General features: G+C 50.3%; 7 protein-coding genes across 7 annotated transcripts; 3 read left to right on the top strand and 4 right to left on the bottom strand.

The window, feature by feature from the left end:
* Positions 1–179: 179 nt before the first annotated feature.
* On the bottom strand, positions 180–3,133 carry BO85DRAFT_104355 (isochorismatase family protein family). The gene has a single exon (XM_025653801.1). The coding sequence runs from the start codon at positions 2,931–2,933 to the stop codon at positions 435–437; it is 2,499 nt and encodes an 832-aa protein (XP_025512407.1). The 5' UTR covers positions 2,934–3,133; the 3' UTR covers positions 180–434.
* Positions 3,134–5,281: 2,148 nt separating this feature from the next.
* On the top strand, positions 5,282–13,527 carry BO85DRAFT_500467 (uncharacterized protein; the record flags this gene model as incomplete). Its single annotated transcript, XM_025664124.1, has 7 exons — positions 5,282–7,795; positions 7,840–8,218; positions 8,291–8,635; positions 8,871–9,220; positions 9,279–10,802; positions 10,869–13,424; positions 13,482–13,527. The coding sequence occupies 7 exons, from the start codon at positions 5,282–5,284 to the stop codon at positions 13,524–13,526; spliced, it is 7,713 nt and encodes a 2,570-aa protein (XP_025512406.1).
* A 592-nt stretch (positions 13,528–14,119) lies between these two features.
* BO85DRAFT_500465 (VOC family protein) lies at positions 14,120–14,650 on the bottom strand (the record flags this gene model as incomplete). The annotated part of the gene is made up of 1 exon (XM_025664123.1): positions 14,120–14,650. One exon carries the CDS (start codon positions 14,648–14,650, stop codon positions 14,120–14,122), a length of 531 nt encoding a protein of 176 aa, XP_025512405.1.
* Positions 14,651–15,101: 451 nt separating this feature from the next.
* Positions 15,102–15,902, top strand: BO85DRAFT_379113 (polysaccharide deacetylase; the record flags this gene model as incomplete). The annotated part of the gene is made up of 1 exon (XM_025656329.1): positions 15,102–15,902. The coding sequence occupies one exon, from the start codon at positions 15,102–15,104 to the stop codon at positions 15,900–15,902; it is 801 nt and encodes a 266-aa protein (XP_025512404.1).
* A 2,462-nt stretch (positions 15,903–18,364) lies between these two features.
* Positions 18,365–20,731, top strand: BO85DRAFT_522849 (acetoacetyl-CoA synthase; the record flags this gene model as incomplete). The annotated part of the gene is made up of 5 exons (XM_025665301.1): positions 18,365–18,475; positions 18,542–19,557; positions 19,615–20,069; positions 20,161–20,501; positions 20,570–20,731. The coding sequence occupies 5 exons, from the start codon at positions 18,365–18,367 to the stop codon at positions 20,729–20,731; spliced, it is 2,085 nt and encodes a 694-aa protein (XP_025512403.1).
* Positions 20,732–20,990: 259 nt separating this feature from the next.
* On the bottom strand, positions 20,991–22,940 carry BO85DRAFT_500457 (glycoside hydrolase; the record flags this gene model as incomplete). Its single annotated transcript, XM_025664122.1, has 3 exons — positions 20,991–21,215; positions 21,279–22,859; positions 22,924–22,940. 3 exons carry the CDS (start codon positions 22,938–22,940, stop codon positions 21,080–21,082), a joined length of 1,734 nt encoding a protein of 577 aa, XP_025512402.1. The 3' UTR covers positions 20,991–21,079.
* Positions 22,941–25,366: 2,426 nt separating this feature from the next.
* On the bottom strand, positions 25,367–26,278 carry BO85DRAFT_104328 (fungal specific transcription factor domain-containing protein). Its single transcript, XM_025653800.1, has one exon. It carries the CDS (start codon positions 25,984–25,986, stop codon positions 25,459–25,461), a length of 528 nt encoding a protein of 175 aa, XP_025512401.1. The 5' UTR covers positions 25,987–26,278; the 3' UTR covers positions 25,367–25,458.
* Positions 26,279–27,171: the final 893 nt, after the last annotated feature.

Genomic DNA, 27,171 nt, shown 5'->3' with positions numbered 1-27,171 from the left:
AACATCTTTGTCTCCTTGAATGTGATACTCAAGAGAAACTACAGCCTGTCTCAAGGTTCTGCCTTTTGCTGTCCCTCTCACATACCTTCAAAGGCCTGTGACACGGTTACCGGGAACACACTTATTGCCCCGACTGATGGGAGCAACAACTGATCCTGAAGACAGTGCGCCTGTCAAGGCTGTTTGGACCCTCTGATTTGATCTCTCGGTAGTTGAGTTAGATAGTATATAATTACCCATATTATAATACTTACATCAACACGATATTCACCAAACTGCGCTATGTAAAAGGTATCAAGCAAATGCTCACCGGAATCTGTAGAGGATCCCATTCCACTGCCGACATATGATTAATTATACTTGTAGATGGTATCGTGCAAAAGAAAAGCAGCTCATTAGTCATGTCTCATAAGGCCACCATCCGCTGCTCATGCTTAGTCCATCTCCTCCAACGCTGCCTTGACTAGCCCGCGCTTCTCCACCCGCTGATAGTACTGACCTAGGTTTGGGTAGCGCTTGTCCGAGAGCAGTGTTGTCGACCGCGCAATTTCCCTCAGAACGGGCCACAGCGCGCAGTCATCAATGCTGAACCCAGCGCCGCCCAGGTAGGTCTGCCCTGTCAGGGCCTGCTCCCACCGCGTCAAAGCGAACTCACCAGTTCCTGGGCGTCGTGAGTCGCGCCAACCAGCCAGAAGATCGTCGATAGCCGCCAGTTGACTTCCCCCGCGTAGGGCATCAAGCTCTGGTCGCACTAGCTCTGCGGCGTGCTGCGCAAAGTGGGTCAAGATGGTGACGTCACCAGCTATTTGGGTTCCGTCAGCGGCAATATAAAGTGGCCGTATGTCGTTTTCTGCGGCGCGCGCAGGCATTGATTCGGTTTCGTAGCGGATTCCATTCTCGCTCAGGCACAGCCGCACCCGCAGATTAGCCACGGCATCCGGTCCAAGGATGAGCTTGCTTGTACCCGCCGTGACAAAATTGACCACGTCGAACCCGCTTCCATACACCTGCTCCCAATCGAACTCTGTGGCGTGGTTCTCTTCTCCAAATGCCCGGATGATGCGCTCCGTCTCGCTTGCATCTCCATGAATTACTGGCTGTGCCTGCTCCTGTGACTTTGACACTGCGCCTTGGCCCCAAATGGTGTCGCCGGCTGGGTTAAGGAACGTGCCAATGTGACGGAAGGTCAGGGAAATGCGCTGCCCCTTGTAAGCACGCTCTTCCATCGACTTCTCCGTTTCCGGCCGCTTGTCCGGTCGGATGCCGTGAAGCCAACGCCGGTTTGTCTCATCTCCAAGGATGAACAGCGATTCGTGGGGCATGGGGATACGTTGTGTCTGTCGGCCCGACTCTCCACCTTCTGCGGCACCCTTGGTGCGGAGAACCATGACTCGCTGAGCACCGAGACTAACATTGCAGATTGAGGAACCTCGGACGATATCAAGGGTCTTGTCGGAATGCTCGGAAATTCGGTCTTGCCCATCCCGGTAGAGCTGAATGAGCGCATGGTTCAACGGGTGCCCGAGAATGCGCTCCACTATCGCGCGGACCTTGTTCACTGTGGCCGTGAAGGGTTGCAGTGGCGGCGACTCATCAGCCGGATGGCGATAGATAGGTATTGATCCGTCTTCTAATGTTTTGCCTTGCACCGCTACTAAACGCGGTACCTGGCCTGAAAGATGATACATCTTCTGCCATGACACTTCCTCGCGGATCTTCTCGAAGGCCTCGGATGGTAGGTCAAGATCATAGATGATACGGGAATCTCCCTCACCGATCACGTCGCCCGGTCGGTATATATCGGTTTTCTTGGACTTGCCGCTGCGTCGCTTGTCCGACCGAGACGCAGATTCTGTCTTTGCATCTGGCCGTTTTGAACGTCGCACTCGAGCGCGAACCTTCTTCTCCCCCGACCCACCGGGCGTCGCTCCACGAGCTGAATCCCCATATCGAGCACGTGAACGAGTCAAGGAAGCTAGCTCTTTCAGGTCTCCATCCTCGTTATCGGTGAACTCCGCCAAAATATCATCAATCCTGCGGCGTCGGCCCCCGCTTGATCCTGATTCTGGACTCTCCTCCTTCGTCGTGGGGGAGGCGCTCGGTCTCACCTCTAGTTCATCCAGAACATTTTCGATACCAGCGGGAGTCAGTGACTGCAACGGGCGCGGGCTCCCTTTGCGCGCAATCTCGTCTGTCTCCTCCCAGTCCAGCTCTTGAAATAATTCTTGAGTTGTAATACCATTGGCTCCGAAGATGTCAGCCATACGGCGCATCGCTTCCTCATGGCGCGTAAAACTGCGGAACCCGAGACAGTCTTCGATGAGTGTTACAGTGAATCCATGGCGCACGGCATCAAGGGCTGTGGCGTAAACAGAGGTATTGGACAGCGACCCGCAGAGATATAGTTGGGTGATAAACCTCGTGCGGAAGTACAGAATTAGGCCTTGATCCTGCAGGGCGGAGTATTCAAACTTGTCGACTAACATATCCGCCTCGTTGTCAATGGCAGCCAGTATTGGGGCCGGGAATTGTGTGCCAGTCGATTGGGGAATACAGCATCGTGGAGAGTCGGTAGAGAGAAAGGCTTCTTCATCAACGGGTCCGGCACGATCGGCGGCGGAGGGATCGAATGCATCTTCGTCAGGAGTCTGCGTTCTGGTCTCTCGGTCCATGCGACCGAGCACGATGAGGTCCTGTGCGTCTGTCGGGCTGATCAAGGGCTGTCTTTCTTGGTAATGAGAACGCACCCACACCACCTCACCGTTGCGCCGAAAGGCGGTCGCAAGCTGAGGCAAGAGATCGAGGAAATCGGCGGTGTTGGAGACGTGCAACGCGCCATTCGGTCGTACAAAGTCATTCTGAAAGTCAAGCAAAAGAAGGGCCTTTCCGGTGGCGATCGCGGGTAGGTTGGTGAATTGGGCAAAGAAACTCATTGTCTGCACATGGTCATTCGGAGGCGGACAGGAGCGGGGGAATCGATGCGGTGTGGACGGCAGATCGACTGGGGTGACAGTCGGAGGCCAAGGTTAGGGGAGTGGGACAAAGTGCATGAGAATGAGCAAGGGGGAATGATGAAGAAGGACCGGGATGAAAGGATGAGGAGGCAGCAGCGAGAGAAGAGCTGAGGAAGAAGTTGTGAAGCTGAAGATGTTGGGGGGAATTCGGGGATTGTTTGGCCTGTTTGCCGAGCAGCCTCAGGCAGCGGGGCAGAAACCGCAATCTCGTGACTGCTGCTCGGAACCCTTTTCCGCCGGCCGGCTTATCCCGCACTGTTCCCCGAACTCACCCTATATCTACATTCAGGACACAATAGACGCTACTAAGTAACTATCGATCTCCAGAGTAGGATCTACACACCACTATTTCCTTCCGGCCTGCTCTGGTGGCAGTACTATTCACACATTAACCCTCCTTGTCCTTGGTCTCAAGTCTTAGTTCACTCCAGTCGGAACTCATGGCAGGTGGTCTTTCAGCAAACGTCATACGTCAGCATCATCATCACACTCTTCGCGGCACTCTGCTCCTAAATATCGGCCTCGGTTTATGTGAATATTTTGGTAGACTGACTATAAAGTGAGTCTTACGTCATTTGAGACGGCGTTTAGTCGGGGGTTTTCAAATCCCCCACCAGTCCAAGCACATCCTCACGACATCCACCTGGATCTGCGGATATAAACTTATAGACAAAACGCATACAGAACCATCACCTTGTACTATTAAGATGAGTGCAAATGTGTGAAATTCAGGCCAGGCCATCTATATGTACGAGATGGAGGCGTATGCTAGTGAATTGGGAAGGTGGTCCAATCTAACCCGTGCTTATCATAACTGGCCGGATAGTGCAACCCTATCTGGAACCACCTACATCTAGCACTTCATGCTCATCGTGGAATATGCCGGTAAGTACTTGATTGAATTCCGGATTTGAAAGAGCTGAGGATTCGGGGGCCTAATGAGGATCCACCTCCTATTTAATCCCTCAACTAACGAACGTCATCTATTGGAAAGTGGATACCGATAGCTGACTGGCCACTGGAAAATTCTTATCTATCCATCCCGGCAGGGATCTTGTTCGTGGGCCTACTCGACTGTTCTGAAGATAGTCAAAGCAAGGGACTATGATGGGAAAAATAGCTATGTTACACGACCTGGAATGAACATGTGCTGTGTGACGACAACGATGAAATGTACCAATGGATGATGAGAGCTATACTGTATAAGAGGGATGAGGGGGGCGAGCGCATAGTCATGAAGACTGAGATAGACTGGTGGCGGCTGCAACCTACAATTTTATGTCCATCGAAAACACAGTCAGATGGTCTAGTACGTATCTTGAAAGCCGGATGATGACCTGTGACTTGGGTCTTTCAGGCTCACAGCATCCAACTCGGGCCGTTGGCTTCCAGTTATTCCTGCAGTCACACGTATCCTTTTTCACGGACCTTAGCCTTAGGGCTTTGGGATTGGCAACACAAGGTAAGGGGTTCTTACACAAACATTTTCCAGGGATTTGAATCCCTTCATTCTCACATCATCCGCGGTGATATTCGACTTTCGGATTAGATTCATCAGCCCTTAAGGCCTCCAGGAGTGTTACAAGGGCATTAAATGCCGGCAGCTTTTCTGCTGTGCAGCCGACGAAGCAAATCAGCCCTGTCGCAGTTGATATCTTTGTGTACCAGTGGCGTAGTTGAATTATGACTTAAATGCTGAAGCCTTCCAAAGACTACGTCGATCTGAAGGTCTCTATAAAATGGCACAGCTGAAGTAGATCGTACCTGGCACTATTCATCTATGACTGTTGGCCATGAGGAGAGCATACGGGAGCTAATATAATTGACTTTAGGCCAAACTCAAAGGCCACCCGATTCAGGTTCCCGCAGGACAATTCAAGGATGGTATCTACTAAGATTTACGTCAGAATAGATGTATCGACGATGCTTATCTTCGCAAGAAGCGCGCGTTCTATGTCCCGTTCTTTCCGTATATTGATCATGGCCGTGTAGTGTAATTGTCAGGCCGGAAACTCTATCGTCACCGCATCTTATGTGTAGGGTTCTTTAAGGGGGTGGGCATGAGTGATGAGATAAATACTCGAGTCCAATCCCATCACCAGACTTATTTCGAACCTGCCCTATGCCGTGTCAGTACATACATAGAACTTTCCAGTCTAATTGACTACTCGATTATATAGAGCACCTACCTTTCTGAAGTGCTCTGAACATATTGTTATCTTCGTTTTTTGGGTTAGAAAGCAACCGCGTTGATAGGAGAATAAATCATGGCCAACGACGATTTGATCCACAAGCTTACCTGGTCACCGGCCGCACTGTCCAAAGAACCGTTAAGCATTGCACATGTGGTGTTTGTGGTCGCGGACAAGGAGAGCGAAAGCTTATCTGTGTACCAGAGGCAGCTTGTCAACGAGGGTATCACCACTTTCGTTACCGATGATGCAATGAAGATTGACCCCTTGATAACCCCGGGGACGATTGTCGTCTATATCCCACCCACGGCTAAGAGTAAGAATGAGATATACGCGGCCGCGAGTCAGGCGTGCACCGGCTTGATAAGCGTTGCACAACAGCTCAATCACCGCATCATTTCCGCTAAGAGCGAGACAGTTAAGCTTTTCTCCATCGTTCCATTGGACCGGGGCATAGGCGACCTCGTGTACGCTCCACTGCAGGGCTTGTCGCGGGTGTTGAAGACTGAAATCCCAGAGATTTTTGGCGGCCTGTTCGAGGACGACCGCGGGGTTTTCCCGTTGTCCGCAGTGAAGTACGCACAGGGCTTCGATGTGGTCAGAGTCTGCGAAGGCGAAGCACGGGTCGCTTATCTTCAACCCTTTACGGATGATGAGCCTAGTGATAAGAAGGGACTTCAGCTACATGCAAACAGCTCCTACCTGATCACAGGAGGCACCGGAGGTATAGGACTGGCAACAGCAACTTGGCTGGCGCAGCGAGGCGCTCGGAACATAGTACTTGTGTCCCGCCGTGGCCTTCCACCAAGCACTGACAGCAAGCCAGTTGAGGCAAATAGCGCGGACCCAATCTCGCGTATTGCCAAGCTCAAGGCTGTGGGCATTTTGGTACATGTGCTGGCTGTTGATATCAGCAAGCCCAACGCTGATGTGACACTAAGCCAAGCCATTAACGACTTGGGTATTCCACCGATAAAGGGAGTCATTCACGCAGCCGGTACCGCGGGTTACCATACGCTGACACGATGCACTCCTACTGATATTGCGGACAACTTAGCGCCGAAAGTGATCGGCAGCTTGAATCTAGACTCACTCTTCCCACCCAGGACTCTGGACTTCTTCGTATTCACTTCTTCAGTTGGACAGCTTGTCGGATTTCCAGGACAATTGGCATACGCGCCCTCCAATGCCTTCCTGGACGCACTGGCAGCCCACCGAAGGCGCCAGGGTGATAACAGCATGGCTATCTTATGGACTGGCTGGCAGGGAACAGGCGTCTGGGATCAGAACAAGGCAGCAATGCGAAGGCTCAACAAGGCCTCAATTTCGAGGGGAATTGCAGACATCAGTCCGGACGAGGCATTTGCGGCGTGGGACCACATAGCCAGCCTTAAGAGTGACCACGCAGTGGTGGTGCGCGTTTTGGAACTCGAGGCTGATGAGCCCGTACGACATCCTATGCTCAAATACATCACTCCCCGCAAACAAGCATATCAATCTACCACTATGGATTACAAGGAGTACCCCGAGCATGCAATCGCGGTGATAGGCATGGCTTGTCGTACAGCTGCTGGAAATACGGAGAATGATCTCTGGCAGGCCATCCTGGAGGGCAAGAGTATAGTGCGCGAGGTAGACGAGAAGCGGTTCCCCGGTGTGGTTCGCGATGGCAAGATGTGGGGAAGCTTTATGTCTGATATCGACACATTCGATCATCAATTCTTCCAGAGATCCAAGCGGGAAGCCGCTGCTTCAGACCCGCACCAGCGAGTGCTCCTTGAAACTGCGTACCACGCACTAGAATCGGCGGGTTACTTCGGACCGGGCCAGCAACAGGGAGAAACTCACGACCCAGATAGCCACACAACTGGCTGCTTCATCGGAATGAGCGCTCCTGACCACATCTTACATTTGGCGAGCAACCCCCACTCACCTTACACAGGACTGGGCATGATGCGATCATTTGTGGCTGGCCGATTGAGTCATTACTTTGGTTGGACAGGACCCTCACATACTATTGATACAGCTTGTTCATCTGCTATGGTTGCTATTCACCAAGCCTGCCGTGCTATTCAGGGTGGTGAGTGCACGCAGGCCGTCGCGGGTGGTGTCCATCTACTTTTGAACATGGAAAGCTCCGACGCACTGCGTGCCAGCGGGTTCACCAGCGAAACTGGGACCTGCAAAGCGTTCGACTCGCGGGCTGATGGGTATTGTCGTGGGGAGGGCGTTGGCGTTGTCATATTGAAGCCTTTGGCACGGGCCTTACAAGATGGGGACAACATCCAAGGTGTGCTACTAGCCACCGGTAACAACCAAAACATCAACAACACCAGCATCACCAACCCTGCTTTGGCGAGCCAGGTGGCGTTATACAAAGATGTGCTACGACGCGCTGGAGTCAAGCCAGCAGATGTCTCCTATGTCGAGGCTCACGGAACGGGCACGCGCGCCGGCGATCCTGTCGAAATCCAGGGTATTCGGGAGATATTCGGTGGGAAGGATAGACCATCAATCTTGAATATTGGTGCGGTCAAGGCCAACGTGAGCCACGCTGAAGGAGCTTCGGGAGTGGTATCTTTGATCAAGGTGCTGCTCATGATGAAACACGGCAAGATTCCGGGGCAGCCGAGCTACATGCATTGAACCCAAATATTCCAGCCCTTGAGCCTGATCGAATGGCTATCCCGACGTCTCCGAGCGAATGGCGCGATAATAAGCGCCTCGCCGTGGTCAATAATTACGGCGCTTCGGGCAATAATGCTAGCGCTGTTGTTGCGCCGCCGCCTCGTCAGCCATCTTCGGCATCGCCAACGATCCCATCTGCCTCTACCTGGCCTGTTTTCATTTCCGCTGCTTCACGTGCCAGCCTATTGGCGTATTGCAATACATTGAGTCGCAAGATTATCGAAGAATTACCTGCTCCTGAGTTGTTCCCTCACCTGTCTTTTGCTTTGGCGACGAGGCAGAACCGTCAGCTCCGACATCTCTTCTGTACATTAGCGACTTCATGTAAGAGACATACATACCTTATCCTTCGAATAATTTCTAGAGGTTGACAGCTGACGCCTGTACTCAATGCAGTGAGCGATATACAATCCCAGCTTTCCGACCCGGACAAGCATATTGTTCCCTCAGCACAACCAAAGCCTGTCGTGCTCCTCTTCAGTGGACAGAACGGTGATACCGTGCCTTCAGTCGGACCACTATATGAGAGCAGTCTGTTATTCAGAACACATCTGCACCGATGCGAGGATGTGATGCAGTCGCTTGGGCTCCCCAGTCTTTTCCCGGTTATCCTTCAAGGAATCCAAGGTGAAGCTGATCTCATCCTCCGGCACATTAGCATGTTCGCGATTCAGTACTCGTGTGGAATGTCATGGATTGACTCTGAAGTAAAGCCAAAGGCTCTTTGCGGTCACTCCTTCGGTGAGTGGGCTGCACTCGCGGTCTCGGGCGCCATAACGCTCGAAGCTGGCATAAAATTTGTATCTGGGTACGTTTTCCTCGCTGTGTCTTCGGATCCGCAGTCCCTATGCTGACAACTGGCTTTTTTCTTTTTTTTCGGTTCATGACTTTCACTAACATATTTTACATCAGTAAGCTTAACTCACCCGACTATTTATACAGAGACTTCAATTACAGGAAGGTTAACAGCTCATAGGCCGTGCAGCTATTATCCAGGAGCTCTGGGGCGATGACACCGGCTCCATGGTAGCAATCGAAGCTGATCTCGTCAGTTCTAACACAACCCCAGAAAAACACTTAGAGCCGTTCTACACGATCCACCCAGACATTAAGCTGGACATAGCGTGTTACAATGGGCCCAACAATTATGTTGTTGCTGGTCCCACTAAATACATCGACCACCTCGAATCATATCTAGTCGAGAAGAAAGCCAGCGGCGAAAAGATCCGATTCAAGGTCTTGAGAGGCATGTATGCGTACCATTCCAGCATGGCAGACACGATCGTCGATGAGTGCGCTAAGCTATCGGCTTCAATTGAGTTCCAGGTAAGTTTATGAGACAGTCCCTGGTTGCACCATTCATTAACCCCATAACCCTGGGCAGGAGCCAAAATATCCCTTTGAATCCTGCCACAAAACCGCTTCGCCGAGTCCTAGACCTAACGTAGTCGCCCGCAACACCCGTCAGCCTGTATATTTTGGCCAAGCGATGACACGCATAGTCGACCGTCTGGGTGCGTGTACATTCCTGGAAGCCGGCGTAAATGGCCCCATAGTCGCAATGGCTCGGAGCGCGTTGCCACAGGCCCCGGCCCAAGGACATCACACCTTCCTGGGCATCAATGGGAGGGATCTTGTGCGATCACTTGCCGATGCCACGGTCACGTTGTGGAAGACCGGGCAGTCAAACGTGCAGTATTGGCTTTTCCACCGTTGTCAGCGGACAAGCTATCGGCCTGTGGCCCTGCCAGCCTATCATTTTGAAAAGCACAGGCACTGGCTGGAGTACAAAGGTCTGTCTGGTGGTAGAGATAACAAGACTGGAGGGAATATGCCAGAACATCCCGCTGTTTGTCCTCATTGTCAGAAAGATACAGCGGATCGTCCGTTCATAAGGCAAGACAAGCCTCACACCGAGAAGCCGGGCGAGTCGGTTTTCACTATCGACATGCACAGTAGGCGCTATCAAGACCTCGTCAAGGGCCACGTCGTGGTCGGGACCGCGATATGTCCAGCCTCGGTGTATTTGGAACTGGCTGCACATGCTGTTTCCATATTATCGAATAATAAGATAACGTCCAGCATAGTGGTAGACGACATACACTTTAAGGCGCCCTTGAGTTTGGATACGCAGCGCTCCGTGAAGCTGACACTGACAAACAAGCGACAGTACACGTGGGGCTTCGGATTCACCTCCGTCAAGAATGAGAGGTCAATCCTGCACGCTATTGGAAGCATCTCACTCAGAGATAACAGCAGTAGAAAGGCTGATGAAGAAAAAGAAAAGAAAGACAAGTGGACCCGCATGATAAACCTACTCGATAATGATCCCGACACAGACGCTTTGCGCGGTGCAATGGTATATAAAGTATTCGGTAATATGGTGAAGCATGCAGCTGCATACCGCGGCTTGCGGCATTTGGTTGGAAAAGGCACCGAGGGCGCAGCGGACATCTCCATACCGGTGAACGAACTCAATACCGTGGCCAGAACACCCAACAACAACGTTGTTGATGCTCTCGTGATGAACAACTTCCTCGAAGTCCCGGGTGCATATATAAATTGCTTACACGTCTTTGCTGACGAGGACGACAGCAAGGCTTATATTTGTACGAGCTTGGGGTCTGTTGGCCCACTAAATAAACTCCCTGAAGGCAGATATTACAGGGTATATGCGCAGATTGTCCGGCAAAGCTCCAACGAGGCTATATTGGATGTATTGGCCTTTGATGCACAGACGATGGAATTAGTCTTGTCTGCCAAAGACATCAAATTCTCAGGGATCTCCACCAGCACGTTGACCAAGTTACTGGCCGGCGCGGATCCCAGCTCAACGGTCAACGGTCACACTGACCCATCACAAGTTGCTGAAACACCTGGGTCCAAGCAGCCAACAAAATCAAACCCTGTCACGCATTCTAAGATGACCAATGGAGCAAAGACAGGTTCGCCCGATGTGCTCAAAATAGTACAGGGGACATTAAGCCAGACCCTTGATGTTCCTGTCGCAGAAGTTAGCAAGGGTGCCTCGCTCGAGGAGCTTGGTGTCGACTCGCTAATTAGCTCAGAGATATTGGCCAGTATCCATGATGCTCTTCAAGTCGATATCTCCGTCGAGGATTTTGCTGCAGCTACAGACGTTGCCTCGCTATGTGAGTTGATCTCTGCCCGGGTAGGCAGCGACGCGACCAATACGGGAGGCCAGGACGATCAAGTTCTTCTGGAGCCAGAACATGTCTCAGAGACTGCTAAAGATGAGAACCTTGACTGGCAAAAGGCCGCTATCGAGATACTTGGTCGGTCTCTCGATGTACCTGTGGCAGATATTCAGATGGGCTCCCAGCTTGAGGAGCTCGGCGCCGATTCGCTTATCGCTGCGGAGATAGCCAGCAACATCAATGAGGCACTGGATTTGACTATCTTGTCGCCCGACTTTGCTTCTTTGACAGATGTGAAGTCCTTCTGTGATCTTATCGCACATGTTTCGGGACGCGTGCCAACGCAGGCCGCTACTGTATCTGCATCAGAAAATACCAATTTTGCGATGAATAACGGGGTAACTCGCAACGGCCATTCAACCACTGCATTTGAGGACAATAGCCAGATACCAACGAAGGATAATACAGAGCTGACCCATGCAGTCTTCCAGAAAGTTCGCCGCCGCTTTGATTCTCATGCAAAAGAGGTCAAACTGGCAGGCTTCTGGGACAATGTATATCCACGGCAACTAACCATTGTGACAGCCTACATCATCGAAGCCTTTGAGAAACTGGGGTGCCCTTTCAAGAAGTTCAGTCATGGAGAAAAGCTCCCTTCATTACAGGAAACGTTGCCGAGGTACCAAAGAGAGGTATCGCGGCTATGGGAGATATTGGAAGAAGCTGGCCTTGTCGAGAAGCACTGTGGTACTTCTATACGGGGTCCCGTGCCTCACGTACAAGATAAATCAGCCAAGGAGCTGAGCACTGATCTCTTTTCGAACTATCCTCAGTACACATCAACACATGATCTACTGGACCTGCTCGGACCGCAACTAGCTGAGTGCCTCACCGGGAAAGCTGACGCCGCATCTATCCTATGCGTTAATGATAAGGGCAAGGAGCTTCTTGAGAGCTTCTATGCCAACGACCCTGGTCTCCTTGCGGCCAATCGGGTGCTCAGCGACTTTTTCTCCACAACCATGAAGGCTAGAGCATCCGGCGAACCCTTCCGTGTGCTCGAAATTGGCGCTGGGCTTGGCAGCGCCGCCAGGCATCTCCTCCCACAGCTTCAAGCCAGCGGCGTGCCTTTTACGTACACATTGTCTGATTCTTCTGTGGCATTGCTGGAGCGTTCCAAAACGACATTACAGGACATCGAAGGATTGGAGTTCCGCCAGTATAACATCGAGGAAGACCCCCATGTGGACCTGCTGGGACGCTACCACGTCGTGATATCTAACAGCTATGCTCATGCGACGCGCGACCTGCAGAACAGCCTAGTTAATATCCGAAAGTTGGTGCGGCCCAACGATGGATGCGTGGCGCTGATAGAGGCAACGCAAAAGCTGGCCTGGTACGACCTCGTCTGGGGCTTGCTGGATGGGTGGTGGCTTTTTGATGATAACCGCACACACGCATTGCAAAGCCCCTGGGCATGGAGAAGTGCCCTGCATAATGCCGGGTTCAAACACGTTGACTGGTCCGAAAGCTCTAGTCGTGAGTCCCGTACTTTTCGGGTGATCTGCGGGATGACAGCTGAACCGGAGAGGAAATGCCCGGCCGAGGCAACCTCCATGCTTTTGCACCGAGGGACTTCTGCGTCTGGAAAACGGAATCTTTTCCTGGCCCCAGACGGTTTTGGTTCTGGAGCCGTGTTCGGCGGTTTGGGGCCATTGCTCGGTAGCGTTAGGAACGTTTCTGTCTACGCCCTCAATAGTCCCTTCATGCATAGTAAGCCTGATCCGGATCAGCCGCTAGCCATTGAGGAGCTCGCCGCAATCTACGCAAGCGAAATCAAGCGCCGACAGCCTGAGGGCCCATACCTGTTGGGCGGGTATTCTGTCGGTGGCGTGTTGGCCTTCGAGGTGGCACGACAACTTCTCGAAGACGGCAACCACGTCGAGAAATTGTTTCTGATCGACACTGCATGTCCGACATTCGTCCGTTACTTCCCAGACGCTCTGGTCAAGTTTCTAGATTCCATCGAGCAAGTGCGCGTGGGGAATGGCAGTGAGTTCCGACCAAACCGCCGAGGCCGATTGGTGGCGAATGATCACTTCTTCTTGGCCCGGCAGCAGATGCGAGCATATCAGGTGCGCAGGCTACCTGGACGAAAGATGCCGCAGGTGGTACTGATCTCCGCGAAAGAGGGTGCGGACAAGCAGGAAGGAGTGACTCGCCCGGCGTTCCTACCGGAAGACCAGAAGGCCGTGGACTGGTTTCTGAATGATCGTACCGACGAGGGATGTTTTGGCTGGAACGAAGTTCTGGACAATATAAAGGTGGTACGGGCCGACGGTAACCATTTCACCATGATGTTGCCCTCGATAGTAAGTTCAGCTTCAGCATATCCAACTACCATTATGATGGCTGACACGGAACTACAGATCAGTGGATGGGGCGCGGATCTCGCTAGGATGTTGGACGAATAAGTAGTGTCAGCTGTCAGTCTTTGTTAGACTGCATTGTGTATGGTTAGATGAGGGCTTTGGGAGCGTCAAACAGCCCAGGCACTGTCTAATGTCAAAACAATGCCTTAAAGATCTCATTCAGTGTGCTCTAATGGTAGGAACATAAATTAGTCCAGATAGTGCAGCATTCTGCCAAGCTGGTGATTGCCGATAGGGAGCTATCAGGAAGCGGAATTCTCATAGCAACCTCTCATGATGTTCTCCTTATCAATATAATGAATAAAAACCCTAGTACATACGACCATAGGGTGTGGAAAATAGGGCTTCCCGTCCGCTCAGCCATACTCAAGCCACATATTAAACACGCCCGACTGGAAAGTGAGCCTGTTATGCGTTGCTACTTTATGGGTAAGCAATACTAAGTTATAAAGTAAGTAAGTTATGGGTGATTCAGGTAATATATTAATAATATAGATAAACAGGGTAAGTAAAGCAAAGTTCTCAGGTATAAATTGGTATTCAAAAATGAGGTGCAGGGATGACCAGGCTATTTTGGTACGGGTGTTGGAAGTCTTGGCAGTTGATGCGAGACGCCCTGTTCTGCCTAGTGGTTGTTAAGTGGATAATCTACCCCCGGCCTTGTCTTCCCTCCACTGCCTCATAATCTCCAACCCTTCCTCAACATCCTTGTCATTGAATGCCCGTGATTGCCATGTAAGTTCCACCATCTGGCCATTCGGGTCTATGACGTAGATGGAGTACCAAAGACCATCGTGATCGATTTCGCCCTTGACATCGACCCCGCAAGATTTGAAATGGGCCATCCAATCATACAACTCATCGCGGGAATTGACCGACAGAGCGAGGTGCTTTGTAAAGGCGGGGATGCCATCGTCTGTCTTCGTAAAGTTGTTGGCGAGTTCGAAGAAGGCCACGGCTGACCCGTCCGCTAGGCCATAGAAGCAATGCAGGAAGCTCCCCAAGGTCTCTCCACTGTATTTATCAGGCTCCCCACCCTGACGCTGCGCTCCAAGAAATTTACAGCGCATGACCTCTGTCCAGAATTTGTGTGTTTTGACCATATCGTTGGTAGCGTAGGCATAGTGGTTCAGACCTCCAGGTGCTGTAGCAATGGAAGGGGCCATTTTTGTAGAGAAGAATTTGGAGATTGCAGAGTCCACAGAATGAAGAAGGATGGAATGTGTAATTTGGCTTGACCTAGCAAAGGCCACGGCCTGATTCTTATCTTTGTCTGATACCTGGCGGGGCCTTCGCATATTCTGTAGTCTCTCACTGGAAGTCCCGCAGATGCTAATTGCATGGGGTCACCCAGCCAGGCAAAGTCTTGAAGAACCGCCGGTTGCGGGGCCATGACCAGTTTGGGTAATTTGTGTGCGGGGCCTACGTGTTGCAGTGATGCAGCCTTGATAGTACCCGCTGAAACGCCCGGGAATAATGCTGATATATAACAGGAGCTCGCAAACTTTATGAACGGTAAAATATACACATGTCCGCAAATCTTCTCTCACATACAGAGCGCTGTCTTCACCTGCCTATAGACACAACATCCACTCTCAACCGCATCCACCCCGCCCAATGCCTCCCTCCTCTTGGCCAGGCAGTGCAAAAGCTGCAGTGAGCATTACATTTGATAATGTGGGTGAATCAAGAGACGTCGGAATAGGAGCATGGCCGAAGGAGAAACCCGTGGGACAGCATCCGTCGGTACTGGAGGTGACGCCAATTATTCTCGACATTCTTGACAAGCACGACGTTAAGGTGACATATTTCATGGAAGCATGGGGTATTCAGACGTACCCAAAGATGCTCGGCGAGTTCCAGAGTCGTGGCCACGAAATTGGATATCATGCATATCAGCACGAGGAGTGGAAAACCCTGTCGCCCCTACAAGAAGAAGAAATCATAAACAAGAGTCTCCCAATAGCGCAGGAGCTTGGTGTCTGTTACAAAGGCTTCCGCCCTCCCGGCGGATCGATGAACGCCGGTACCAAGGATTTGCTCCGTCGTCACGGAATTAAGTATGCTTCAGTTCTGGGCCAAGATATCAGCACGGACAAAGATGGCTTCGTGACTCTACCGTTTCAATGGAGGGCTGTCGATGCGTTCTACATCCTAGATGCATTCGACTTTCTTAGAGCTGAATACGGAGAGCAAAGGTCTACCTTCACTTGCGAAGCTTTCCAGCAGGCGCTCTTTGACCAGATCGATGCTGCAGTTGAGAAGAGGGCCTTCATTGATATTCTTTTCCATCCTTTTCTCCACACGTCACCCGAGTCCCGTGCGGTTATCGAAGCAGTGGTTGCGCGAGTGAGAAAAGATCCCGACATATGGTGTGCACCAACTCATGAGGTGGCAGAATGGGCTGCAGCACATTGATGACAGAGTGGTACTTGGGAATCTAAATCATGTATTTTGTTTCTTCCATATCAGGTATACCAACAGGCTATCTTATAGGCTGCGTCCTAATTCCCTAATGTTCTCCCTGTAGATATCTATCCCAAACATGTTCTTGAATACCTTGGAGGCCCCTCAAAATGGTCGACCAGTCATAATATCTCCCAATTTCTCCCCAGTCTCAATATCCTTAGATTACATTCATCGTCCACATATATCTTAATGAGGATCCTTTCAAAGACAGTCATCACAAATTGCAGACTTGTGCCTTCCAGTCACGGTACAGGATATTGTGGCCCCGGGGGGTAGCGGAAACCTTCGACCAGTTGCTTCTTAAACCTCTCCACTATCGTCGCTCTATACCCACGTTAGAGCTCTAGATTGATCTACTAGGCAAACCTCTGCCGCTGAAACAACAATTTCAATTATGGGCCCATGTGGGGGCTATAATACTCAACGATTACAATGTGGTGCCTTTTTACTAGAATTTACCATGAGCCTTACGTCATAAGTCCGTGCCGGAGGTTGGTAGTGGAATACTTAGCCCCGCGTCCATATGCTAGCCTTGGAAGCTGTTTATGTGTCTGTGTGCGGGTAGACAGCGGTAGGCTAACCGTGACCATTGCCGCCCCATTCAATTCGCGTGTTGTCCCAACACTGAAGCCTTGCCGACCAGCGCACCCCGAAACACCATAACAAATGCGTTACTTACAACTTCAAATTCAGCACTGCATATTTCAAACACTTTCAGTCCATCTTTCCCGCTCATCCATGTCCTTAAATTCCGCCCATAAACAAAAAAGAATACAATATACCATCGAACTGTTACGCTGTATACTTATTACTATTAGTATTAATCAGCTTACTATAATATACCTGATTACTGAATAACAAATTGAATAAGCTGTCTGGATATAATTAACAAGAATAGATAAAATTTTAGTAGGACGAAATATATTCAGCACAGAATCTTTTTATATAACAGAAGTGTGTGGCCTGCACAATCATGAACGGCCAGATTTGTCACGCATTTTGATCCTGGCGATGAAGGGGTGGGACCTATCCAAGGATGTGGGGACAATCACTGAATGACGGCTGACGCTTATAAACACGCCACCTATTATCAGAATAGGCCCTACCAGCACTCGACTGTTAATATCAGCAGAGGACATCATTGCAGAGAAACCAACATAGCCACATCTACAATCTAGGGAATCACGGAGAATCGTTTCTCGGCACAGAGGCCATGGGAAAGACCTGAAGTCCCAGTCCAGCTGGCTGCAGAAGCGAAAATTACTCCAGCTACCCATATAAATCTAGAGAAGTTATCACATGCCCGTTAATAACAATTGCCGACTGTATAAGACTTTCCTCCGATATAATGAATAGCACGAAGTCTATTAATTCTTCCCGCTAACAGCCACCACTCAAGAAGATTGTTCCGAATTTCCTACGCGAGGAGCCGCGTGTAAGAAAGTTCAAGCAGATTAAATCTGAAAACAGCTGTATTTCATAAGTTAAGAAACCGGAACCTTGAGATGTAACAGAAATAGAGAGCTAATCCTGCCCTTTAACTATATCATAGCGGCCTCTCCATGTAAAATATTAAGTCTCAACTCTATTTATAGCCCTCTACCCTTCAACACCGTGCGAAGGACTTTGTCGGCATCGAGAAAGATAGTCAGCAAATTCAGATTCAATAGGAGGCAATTGATTTTTCTGTTGCGGACTGCTCGACACCGTTCGCCATGACTCTGTAAAATATCTTTAGCGGTGGACGCTAAGCCTCCAGTTCTCTGAGTAGACCCCATATTTGACAAGGCCGATCAGTCCGTCTTCGAAGTCGTCGTCCTACTTCGCGACATGGATGGATTATGATTGGCTATGGAGCAATTGAGCAGTGTTAGCATCGCAATGAGTCTCTACCTGCGTGCGGACGAGGCGACATATTTCGGTCCCCGGACGATCCGTTCAAGCCGGCGGGCCGCACCCGGATCTGGACCTGATTCCAGGCCGTCTGTTCCGGTCAGTCATTGCAGAGGAGTCCGTGCAGTCCCCACTGTGTGTCAGTCGTCCGGGGCCCCGCAAGCACAATGAAGAATTCCTGTGGGTTAGCCTGGGCGGAAAGATGTTGTTTTGAGGCCCGACCGATTCGTTGCTGCGGCCTGCGACAGCGGCGACGAACTCGAGAATGTAGCCTGTAGATTAAAGAAGTTTTATTTTTGTAGACTACACAGATAACGTATATAGCCTTGAACAGCGTGTTTGCCATATATCGGACCCTTGTAATTGCGGCCCGCATCAAGGGATAGGTCCCGCATGGCGGACGCTTACCCGAGGTATAACCCCAGCCCCTCTCCATATACTAAAGTACCGCGGCCATCACGAGAGGTTTCCTCTATCCAGAACACCTGCCAGCCATATACTTCACTCTCACTCGCTCAATGGCGACTCAAGACTCTCCACGCATGCTCTGGAAGCATCCGGACCCGGAGTCTACCCACATGGGATGCTTCCGAAGGGCTCTGGAGCAGCATATCGGGAAAGATTTCAAGGTCGGTGAACCAGATGGATACACACCAGGCCATTCTGAAGAGCCTGGACTAAACAATGGTCGGTAGGACTACCATGATCTTTACGAATTCTCCGTCACACAACCAACGACCTTTTGGGATTTCTGTTGGAAGAACTTCAATCTCATCCACGAGGGAAGTTATACCGCCGTTGTCGATCAATCGGCCCGCATGGACAGTATCCCCCACTGGTTTACCGGCATTCAGCTGAACTTTGCCGAAAACCTATTATTCTCAGCCAGTCCGAATGGCCCATCCACGAGAGGAAAGGAAGATGCGAAGATCGCGGTGGTTGAGGTCCGCGAGGGCATCTCCGAATCACACGTGTCCCTGACGTGGGGTGAGCTCCGAAAGCGCACCGGACGTTTGCTCCAGGCCATGAAGGCCAACGGGGTGCAGAAGGGCGATCGCATCGCCGTTTGTGCGAGTAACAGCATTGACACCCTGCTCGTGTTCCTAGCTTCGACCGCGCTGGGAGCCCTTTTCTCTTCCAGCTCTACGGAAATGGGGGTGAAGGGAATCTTGGACCGGCTTGTACAGATCAAGCCTCGGTTCTTGTTCATGGACGACCAGGCCGTCTACAACGGCAAAACAATCGACCTCCGAGCTAAAATGGAGGCGGTCGTGGACGGGATGCGTTCTGTGCAGGAATTTTGTGGGGTGGTCTCCCAACCACGCTTTGCTTCCCGGCCGTTGGATATCAGCCGGATACCCAAGGCGCAGCTGCTTGGAGATTTCTTGGCCAAATCCAGCGATGACCGGCTTGAGTTTACACGCATACCGTTCTGCGATCCCTTCTTGATTGTCTATTCATCAGGCACCACCGGTCAGCCCAAGTGCATTGCGCATTCGGTCGGCGGGTTGCTCATCAATGCCTTTAAAGAAGGGCGCCTGCATTCGGAGCTGGATGAGTCCAGTACGACGTTGCAATACACCACAACCGGTTGGATAATGTATGTTTCTGCTATTCAAAGCCTTTTGTTCGGGTCCCGGGTTGTTCTTTATGATGGCAGTCCATTCAAGCCACGGGTTGAATCGTTGATCCGGCTTGTAGAGCAACAGCGGTAAGCAATAACTATATACTTCTTTTACACAAAGCTGCAACAAAGCTGACCTCCCAGGGTAACTCATTTCGGCACATCCCCGCGTTACATGTACGAGCTTCAACGCGCAAATATCCACCCGCGACAAATTGCCGATTTGAGCTCGTTAAAAATTGTGACCAGCACGGGGATGGTGCTCCCCGACGCTCTGTTCGAGTGGTTCTACGACCAGGGCTTCCCACCAAATGTACGGTTGAATAACATTTCCGGAGGGACTGATCTGGCCGGGTGCTTTGGAATAGGGAACTCCCTCCTCCCTGTTCACGTGGGTGGCTGCGCTGGAATAAGTCTCGGTCTCCCAGTTGACGTCTACGACGCTAGCATTGAAGGAGCTGGCGCGAAGGGAAGGTCTGTAGGGGTTGGCGTCGCGGGTGAGCTGGTAGCCACCGCCGCTTTCCCCAACATGCCTGCTTGTTTCTGGGGCCCAGATGGGAGTAGACGGTACCATGATGCCTATTTTGCTCGATTTGACAGTACGTTCACTCACGTCCTGGAGCCAAACCCCCTTCCCATCCCTATGCTCTCTACCTTCGTCTTCCTCTTACTCACTGCGAATATCACCAGATGTCTGGACGCATGGCGACTTTGTTTCCATCCACCCTCAAACCCGACAACTATTCTTCCACGGCCGGGCTGACGGCGTCCTGAACCCATCTGGAGTCCGCTTCGGGTCGTCGGAGATATATCAGGTCCTAGAAGCGGAATTCCCAAACGAAATCACGGACTCACTCTGTGTCGGCCAGCGGCGACCTCAAGATACCGATGAGCGGGTGATGCTGTTTCTATTACTGAAGGCTGGGGCCAGTTTCACACCGGAATTAGTTGCCAGGGTGAAGGCCGCCATCCGTCAGAGACTGAGCAGCCGTCATGTTCCGAGCTTTATCTTCGAGACTGCTGAAATTCCGGTACGTACCTATCTAGACGTGTGATTATGAAGTGGCATAAATCGTCGCCACTAACGATTCACTGCCAGGTCACTGTCAACGGAAAGAAGGTGGAGCTCCCGGTCAAGCAGATCGTATCGGGTAAGCGGATCAAGCCATCTGGCACACTACTCAATCCTGGGTGTCTGGAGTATTATTATCAGTTCGCTCAGGATGAGCGGTTGGTCACTGCGCGGGATAGTAAGCTGTGAAGCCGATGAGAATGTATTTACCTACATGGAATGAGCGGGGCTTACTGTATTTTGTATTGTTACTGTTACACGAAACCTTCAAGACAGTGAAAGATGAAACGCATCACTAAGGATTACTGATAAAAGGAATATGCGTGAAGCCAACAGTCATGTAACCTGATATATGAAAAATACCATAGCCGCTAAGCGGAACAGCCGCCTTACAACCCTGAGCACAAGGAGGAGATGGCCCGCTCTAAGGCTACAGAGCAAACGGCAACAGCTCGAGTCAATGTAGGTTAATGTTTCAAAATGCGGGCTAGAATCCATACGAACACTGCTTTAAAGTAAGCTGAATTTCCTGGCTGGCTAAGATATGGCCTCTTGATTTGGCATGCGAGATTTGACAAAATCAACATAGTCAAAGAAGCTTCTTTTATACGAACGCTCCTGGGTGGACGGGTTGACTGTTTGAAGGCCAAATTTTGCCTCGTATGTTCCGAACCTAGAAGAATAAGGTCAGCACTCATTCCAAGAACAACGGACTCGCGGAATATCTCATTCTTACTCCCAGTCATCGATCAATGTCCACACAAAAGCACCTATGATATTACATCCATCTAGCCAGATGCTCTCTAGCATCTCCGTGAGAACACTGGTGATAAACAAGGAGCTAGGAACATCAAATCGTGCATCATCAAGATCCTTTTCCGAGTCACCCGTGTTGCTAAAGCCAAATTCCGTGAGAATGAAAGGCTTTTTGTAAGTCCGGTCAATATAGTTGAAGAAGGCACGGAAGAAGCCCGTGGAGAAAGTATTGCCGCCAGCCACGGAGCCGTATCCCACTGTCCATCCTGCATTCGTCATATCCGCCAAATCAACCCCAATGCAAGCTCCTGACATTGGTGTACATTTCAACTTTGACGAAGGTGTGAAGTTCCCAGGTTTGGGCAATGCGATTACGCCGGCGTACATATCCAAGCCGATGAAGTCAATGCTGCCTCCAATATGTTTCAGCTCCTCTTTTGTTAAAGACGTAACATTGGCAATGGACGTTTTGTAGATGGATGGATAATCTTCGCCCAGGCAAAGTGGCCGATAAATGGTCCCTGTCCAAAAGTCGTTGAAGTTGTTTGCTGCTTGGACGTGCGACGCATTGCTAGGATCCAAGGGAGCAGAAAAGTAGTCAAACTGCTTCATTCCAATCATGCCTTTTCCCTGATATGTCTCATGATACCAATGCCAGACATCAGCATGGCAGTTGATCACATTTCTAACCCCCTGGGCATTGTTTGTATGAGCCATAGGCTCATTAAACGTGATCCAGTGTGAAACCCGGTCGCCGTACAGGGATATCGCCAGCTTCGCGTAATGCAGGTAGGCATCCGGAAAAGTAAAATTATCGTATCCACCGCGCCACCCGCCTATCTGAAAATCGAGGTCAACAGAGTCCCGGACGAAGGCATACGGTGTGTCAAAGTGGAGGAGCGTGATCACTGGCTTCAGTCCTGCGTTGATCGCGGAGTTGATCACGTCATCATAATGATCAACTCCGCGCTGGTTGACGGGGGTATGGGGGAAAATGAATGGTAAGATCCGGGACCAGGAGATGGTGAAGCTAAAATATTCAGCCCCGATTGCTGCCATACGCTCGATATCTTGCTTGTAGAGGTAGTAGTGCTCGTTGGCAACGTAGTTGGTGGCTCCACTCGTGCCCCCCCTCAAAATTGTTTCACTAATAGTCGGTGTTCGTCCTTCCAATGCGATCGCACCTTCTTGCTGACTGGCAGATATGGCGACCCCAAACATGAATTTTTCGGGAAACTTAAATTCATAGCAATCCTTTCCGGAGAAAGGTAGGGGCGGAGGTAGAACCAATTCGGAAGATGGGACGGGGGTCGCCGCGACCGTTGTGGTATACATGCCAACCGTAGTGTAATTGAGCAAGCTTGCTGCTAGCCAGGACGACGTCCACTCCGCTTCACCAAAGGGATCATTGTCATTTGCACGCTGGGTCGCTGTAGCAGTGTTCCCGGGCTCGAAATCCCCCCATGTCGTTGTTGTCAAAGGGGGGAGTAAGCCGCTGACCTCGGAGTACGGCCGCCCATAAGCCGGAGTCACAGTAGGCTTTGAGACAGATTGGGCATAGCTGTCAGCTTGTCAGAATTCAAGATCGATATCAGAAGGGAATCGTCACGGGGTGTAGCTCCTACCGCCACGTCTGTGTCATAACGAAAGAAGACAGGCGGTGATGATGAATTTGTGATTCAGGCGTGGCTGCAGCCTGCGTGTTTTCTAGGCAGTGAGACCTCGATCCCGTTCCATTCGTTTCTATCCACACATACTGGGCTGTTGTAATGGTCAAAGACCAAAGTCCATAGCCTAGAAGTCTGGTGAGATTAACCATGGTCTTCAATAATGCCAAATGATGAAGCAAAGCACCCTTTCTCGCCAAACAGCTGTGCTTTATATAGTCTGGTATTTTCCAGATACCCCTTATCTATTTATAATGATATATCTATCTCTTATGGGGTCGTGTTATCCGGAGAGGCTGTATCCGGCTGTGAGGTCAGATTGAGGTCCGGAACTGGATACTTATCTCTGGCCATCGGGTGAAAACTGATGATAACCGCACTTGCTATCCGAGTAATGCGGCAGTATGGTTGTTTGGTTGTTTAGTAACTGTCAATACGAAAATTGTTGATCCGTTAAGGTTTACATTACATAGACTAAACTTCATTGATACCGACAAAATCTATACAAGAACCTAGATGCTTACCTACATATTACATACTAATACAATAGAAACGGTGGGGATGGATTTGGGCCACTCCTATGTCACTGTAATTAATAATGAAATAAATGACCCCTCCAACTTTTCGCCTAGCGAAGAGCTTAATCAAGATCTACTGTGAGATCTGTCATGCAGAAAGTCATATTTGCCGGTATAAGGCCGAGTTACGGAAAAGTCTTCAAATGTGCAGGGGCTTACCACTTTTATGCCGAAAAATTTGCGATAGTTAACGGTAATGTAATGGGGACATTGTAGCGGGAACGACATATCCGCAGATGATACTGACTCGGGTCTCGGCTCAAGTTTCTTGTGATAAGCAGTCCTTCCTAATTTATTGCACAGCCCAGGGCAAAAATCGTCTGGCTATTCAGATAGTGGTCGATATTCCCAAGCGTTTCCAGTCGTCATCCTTTCTACTCTGTTTTCTATATGCCGTTCCTTATCTCCTGATATTTCCCCGACAATTTTCCTACGCGATATGGAGAAATCTCCAAAGGTCTACAATGATACCACTGAACGCTGTTCAAAAGATGGCGGGCCGAGAGGATGGGTGCAATGTGGACTAGCCTGGCTGGTAACGTTTTCGACATGGGGCTTGGCAAACTCATCTGGTGCCTTTCAATCCTACTACGAGACCCAAATGCCCCGAGAGTTCCTCAACAATCTCTTAGATAGGCTCAATTCATGTCGGCCTGCTTTTTCTGTTTGGCTCTGTGTCCGGTTTTGATTGCAGGTGTATCACTCCACTTGGTGAGCATTTCCACAGCCACTGTATCACAGCTGGTCTTCTGGAAACTACTCCTTTCGCAGGGTATTTGTATGGGAATTGGGAGCGGCCTTCTCTTCTGCCCTTTTTTCGCGATGGTTGGGACTTACTTTACGGAATGACGTGCATTAGCAATGAGCTTATTTACCACTGCTAAGTCCGTTGGTAGCGCCGTCTATCCTCTGGTAATCCAGAGGCTTCTGGATGAAATCGGATCCAATTGGACGATGCGCACGATTGGCTATCTCAACTTTACTTTGCGCCTACTTGCCACTATGTTCATGCGTCCGCAAAGACAATCATCATTCGCGAGGCCTTTAAAATTGCTTGAAGTTTTCATGCTTCGGGCGGATTGATGGTTTTACTTTTTTGATCGGAATAAGTGGCGCATTCACAGCGTATTGCTTCACAATTTACTACGTGAGTGCATGTGGCCTTCTCCGTACTTGTTTGACCCGAGTATCAAGGAATACTGACACAGTAGTTTCAGATAATTTCGTTCAGTGAGATTGTTGGTAGTTCAGAGCTATGGTGATGCCACTCATTTACTTGCTATCATGCATGGTATTGGGGTTCCAGCCCGCGTACTCTGTGGGTACTTGACAGACAGATATGTGGGATTGTGGAACTCCATGACACTGCTTCATCTTTGCAATGTAATTATCCCCTTCTCGTGGATGGCAGTACACAGCTCGGGTGGAATTTATGCTTTCATCTGCATTTATGGCTTAGTCCAGGCAGCTTGGCAGTCCATCTTCGCCGCAGCCGCCATGAGCTTTTCCCGCCAAGCCGGGGACTCTGGTGCATGCATCGGCATCGCATTCATGGCAGTAGGCTCTGCAATGCTGGTAGGTAGCCCTATCGGTGGCGCCCTCATATCTTCCCACATAAAGGACTTCTTGGATGCCCAGGCGTGGGCAGCTGCCAGTACAACATTAGGATTCATCATGGTGGGAGTAACTAGGGTCCTGAGATTGGGAGTCACGCCAATTTTAAGATGTTGATTCAGCCCCCACAGGGTTCTTGATTTTCCTCCCTGTATCAGAAGCCCTGTGATAAGTTTTCCGCTAGAAATGCCTTGATGTCTTCTTCCGCAATGGCAGACTGCATTGTCTCAAAGTCGACGTTCGTAAAATTGAAACTCAATGACGATTCATCAAAACTGGCTTTGTCGATCTCCAGGGGGTTTTATAGTGACTCATGGTGCTTCTGCAACGATAGTTGAAAATCAGGGGAATAACTCCATCGCAAAGGTAGTGCTTTAAGTACACCCCATCGGGTAGCCAGGCCTTGAAGGAAATATATGGCATGACTGGCTTGTTGCTGCCAAGTCTGCTGCATTTCTTCGAGGCTCCCGAGGGATATTTTTAGGCGACGGGCGGCACGCCGCTCAAGGGTTGGATCAGTAGAAGTGGCAAGCGAGATCAAAAATACCGAGGAGCGGACGACATAGTATACAATCATCGCAGGGCATTTGACAAGTTGATTGGTTTTCCGATACTGAAAGAGAATATCGGTCATGATGAATGCGGATCGAAACATCTCCTGGAGTAATAGTGATACTTGCTGGTCATTTGTTCTGTCGAGAAATGGAAGAAGCAGAACAATTGGCGAGGTTACAATGGCCATGTGCAGGAAATAAATAAAGGGATGATGATCCGTGAATTTGGACGAATCGAGGTTTAGGCGAGGGTTTACAGAGCTCCGCATATTCATAAGCGTCTGACGGCAATTGAAAAGTGAAGCCTGTCGTTAGGCCTCTTGCCGAGTGCTGAACTGAGGGGAGTAAACAGCGTACATATAATACCCCTGGTACTGCCATATGGACCATAAGTGGTCGAAATATAGCCCCTCGATGGTCATTGTTTCTAGCCCCACCGATCGAATAGAGACGCATAGCGAGGGATGCAAATTCTCTGCCATGGAATCGTCGATGGAGTACCGTAAACCGCCGTGCAGATGCGGTAGACATGCGAAAAGGCCCAAAGAGCGGCCACTTGGGTGCGATGGTATGGCGTGTGGCGAGTTTTTGAAATGAATAATTCTGTCCAGTCAAACATCCCCAGCTGTTGGAGCAACCCAGCCGCCAGGGAGATAAACAAGCAAGCACGGGTTTTATTACCGGCTACAGTCAACTCACGCCAGGCAAAAATAGTCAGCACTTGGAGCAGGTTCAGCGATGATCCAGGAATTCCGGACGCTCTCAGAATCCATAGCTCCGCAAACTTGAGACACGACGTCGCCTGCTTCTAGGTCCCCTCCAACTACGGTTGCAGCTGAGATCACTGCTAGGACAAGCAGCACCGAATCTAGCCGCTGGCTGAGAGACAGGTCCAATGCCAGAAGACAGTCCTCCTCCAGGAGATGCTCATAAGCATTGATTTCGGTAATAAAGCATCGATATTTCGCTTTTCTATAAGCAATCTCGTAGACAAACGATGGCCATACGGGCACAGAAGGGCTCAGGCCGGTCGAATTCGAACGTGTGGGTAGATAAAGCCGGTTTCTAGACGAAAGATACTAGTTGACCCTATTGCACTGGGAAACACTTTTCGCTGGCCCCACTGGCTGACTTCACGCGTCGCTTCCGAAGTCCAGTTCACAGATACAGAGCCGCCTGTTCGAACACTATCGGAACTCTGTAGAGCATTCTGTTCTTGTTGCGAAGCTTCTAAGGTGGTAGTGAGGGGTTGCTGTTCGGTTAGTGCTTGGACTAAGGATCTTAGATGTTCAATCTCCGATTGCATGTTTTGGATCTGGATGCGCTGAGAAGACGGCCGCCGTGCTCCATACACACACGGTGTCAAATGCTGCTGACACAAGCCACAGGCTGGCTGACCTCCATCACACTAACCTCATTAGCGATTTCTTTTCTTTTCTTTTCTTTTCTTTTTTTTTTTT

Source organism: Aspergillus piperis (genome assembly GCF_003184755.1).
Source record: "Aspergillus piperis CBS 112811 unplaced genomic scaffold BO85scaffold_19, whole genome shotgun sequence".
NCBI lineage: Eukaryota > Fungi > Ascomycota > Eurotiomycetes > Eurotiales > Aspergillaceae > Aspergillus > Aspergillus piperis.
The sequence above is the reverse complement of the archived record's forward strand: the minus strand, read 5'-3'. Positions and strand labels throughout refer to the sequence as shown.

Coding starts and splice junctions, on each gene's coding strand:
- BO85DRAFT_104355 (XM_025653801.1), bottom strand. CDS start 2,933: ATGAGTTTCTTTGCCCAATTCACCAACCTACCCGCGATCGCCACCGGA.
- BO85DRAFT_104328 (XM_025653800.1), bottom strand. CDS start 25,986: ATGAATATGCGGAGCTCTGTAAACCCTCGCCTAAACCTCGATTCGTCC.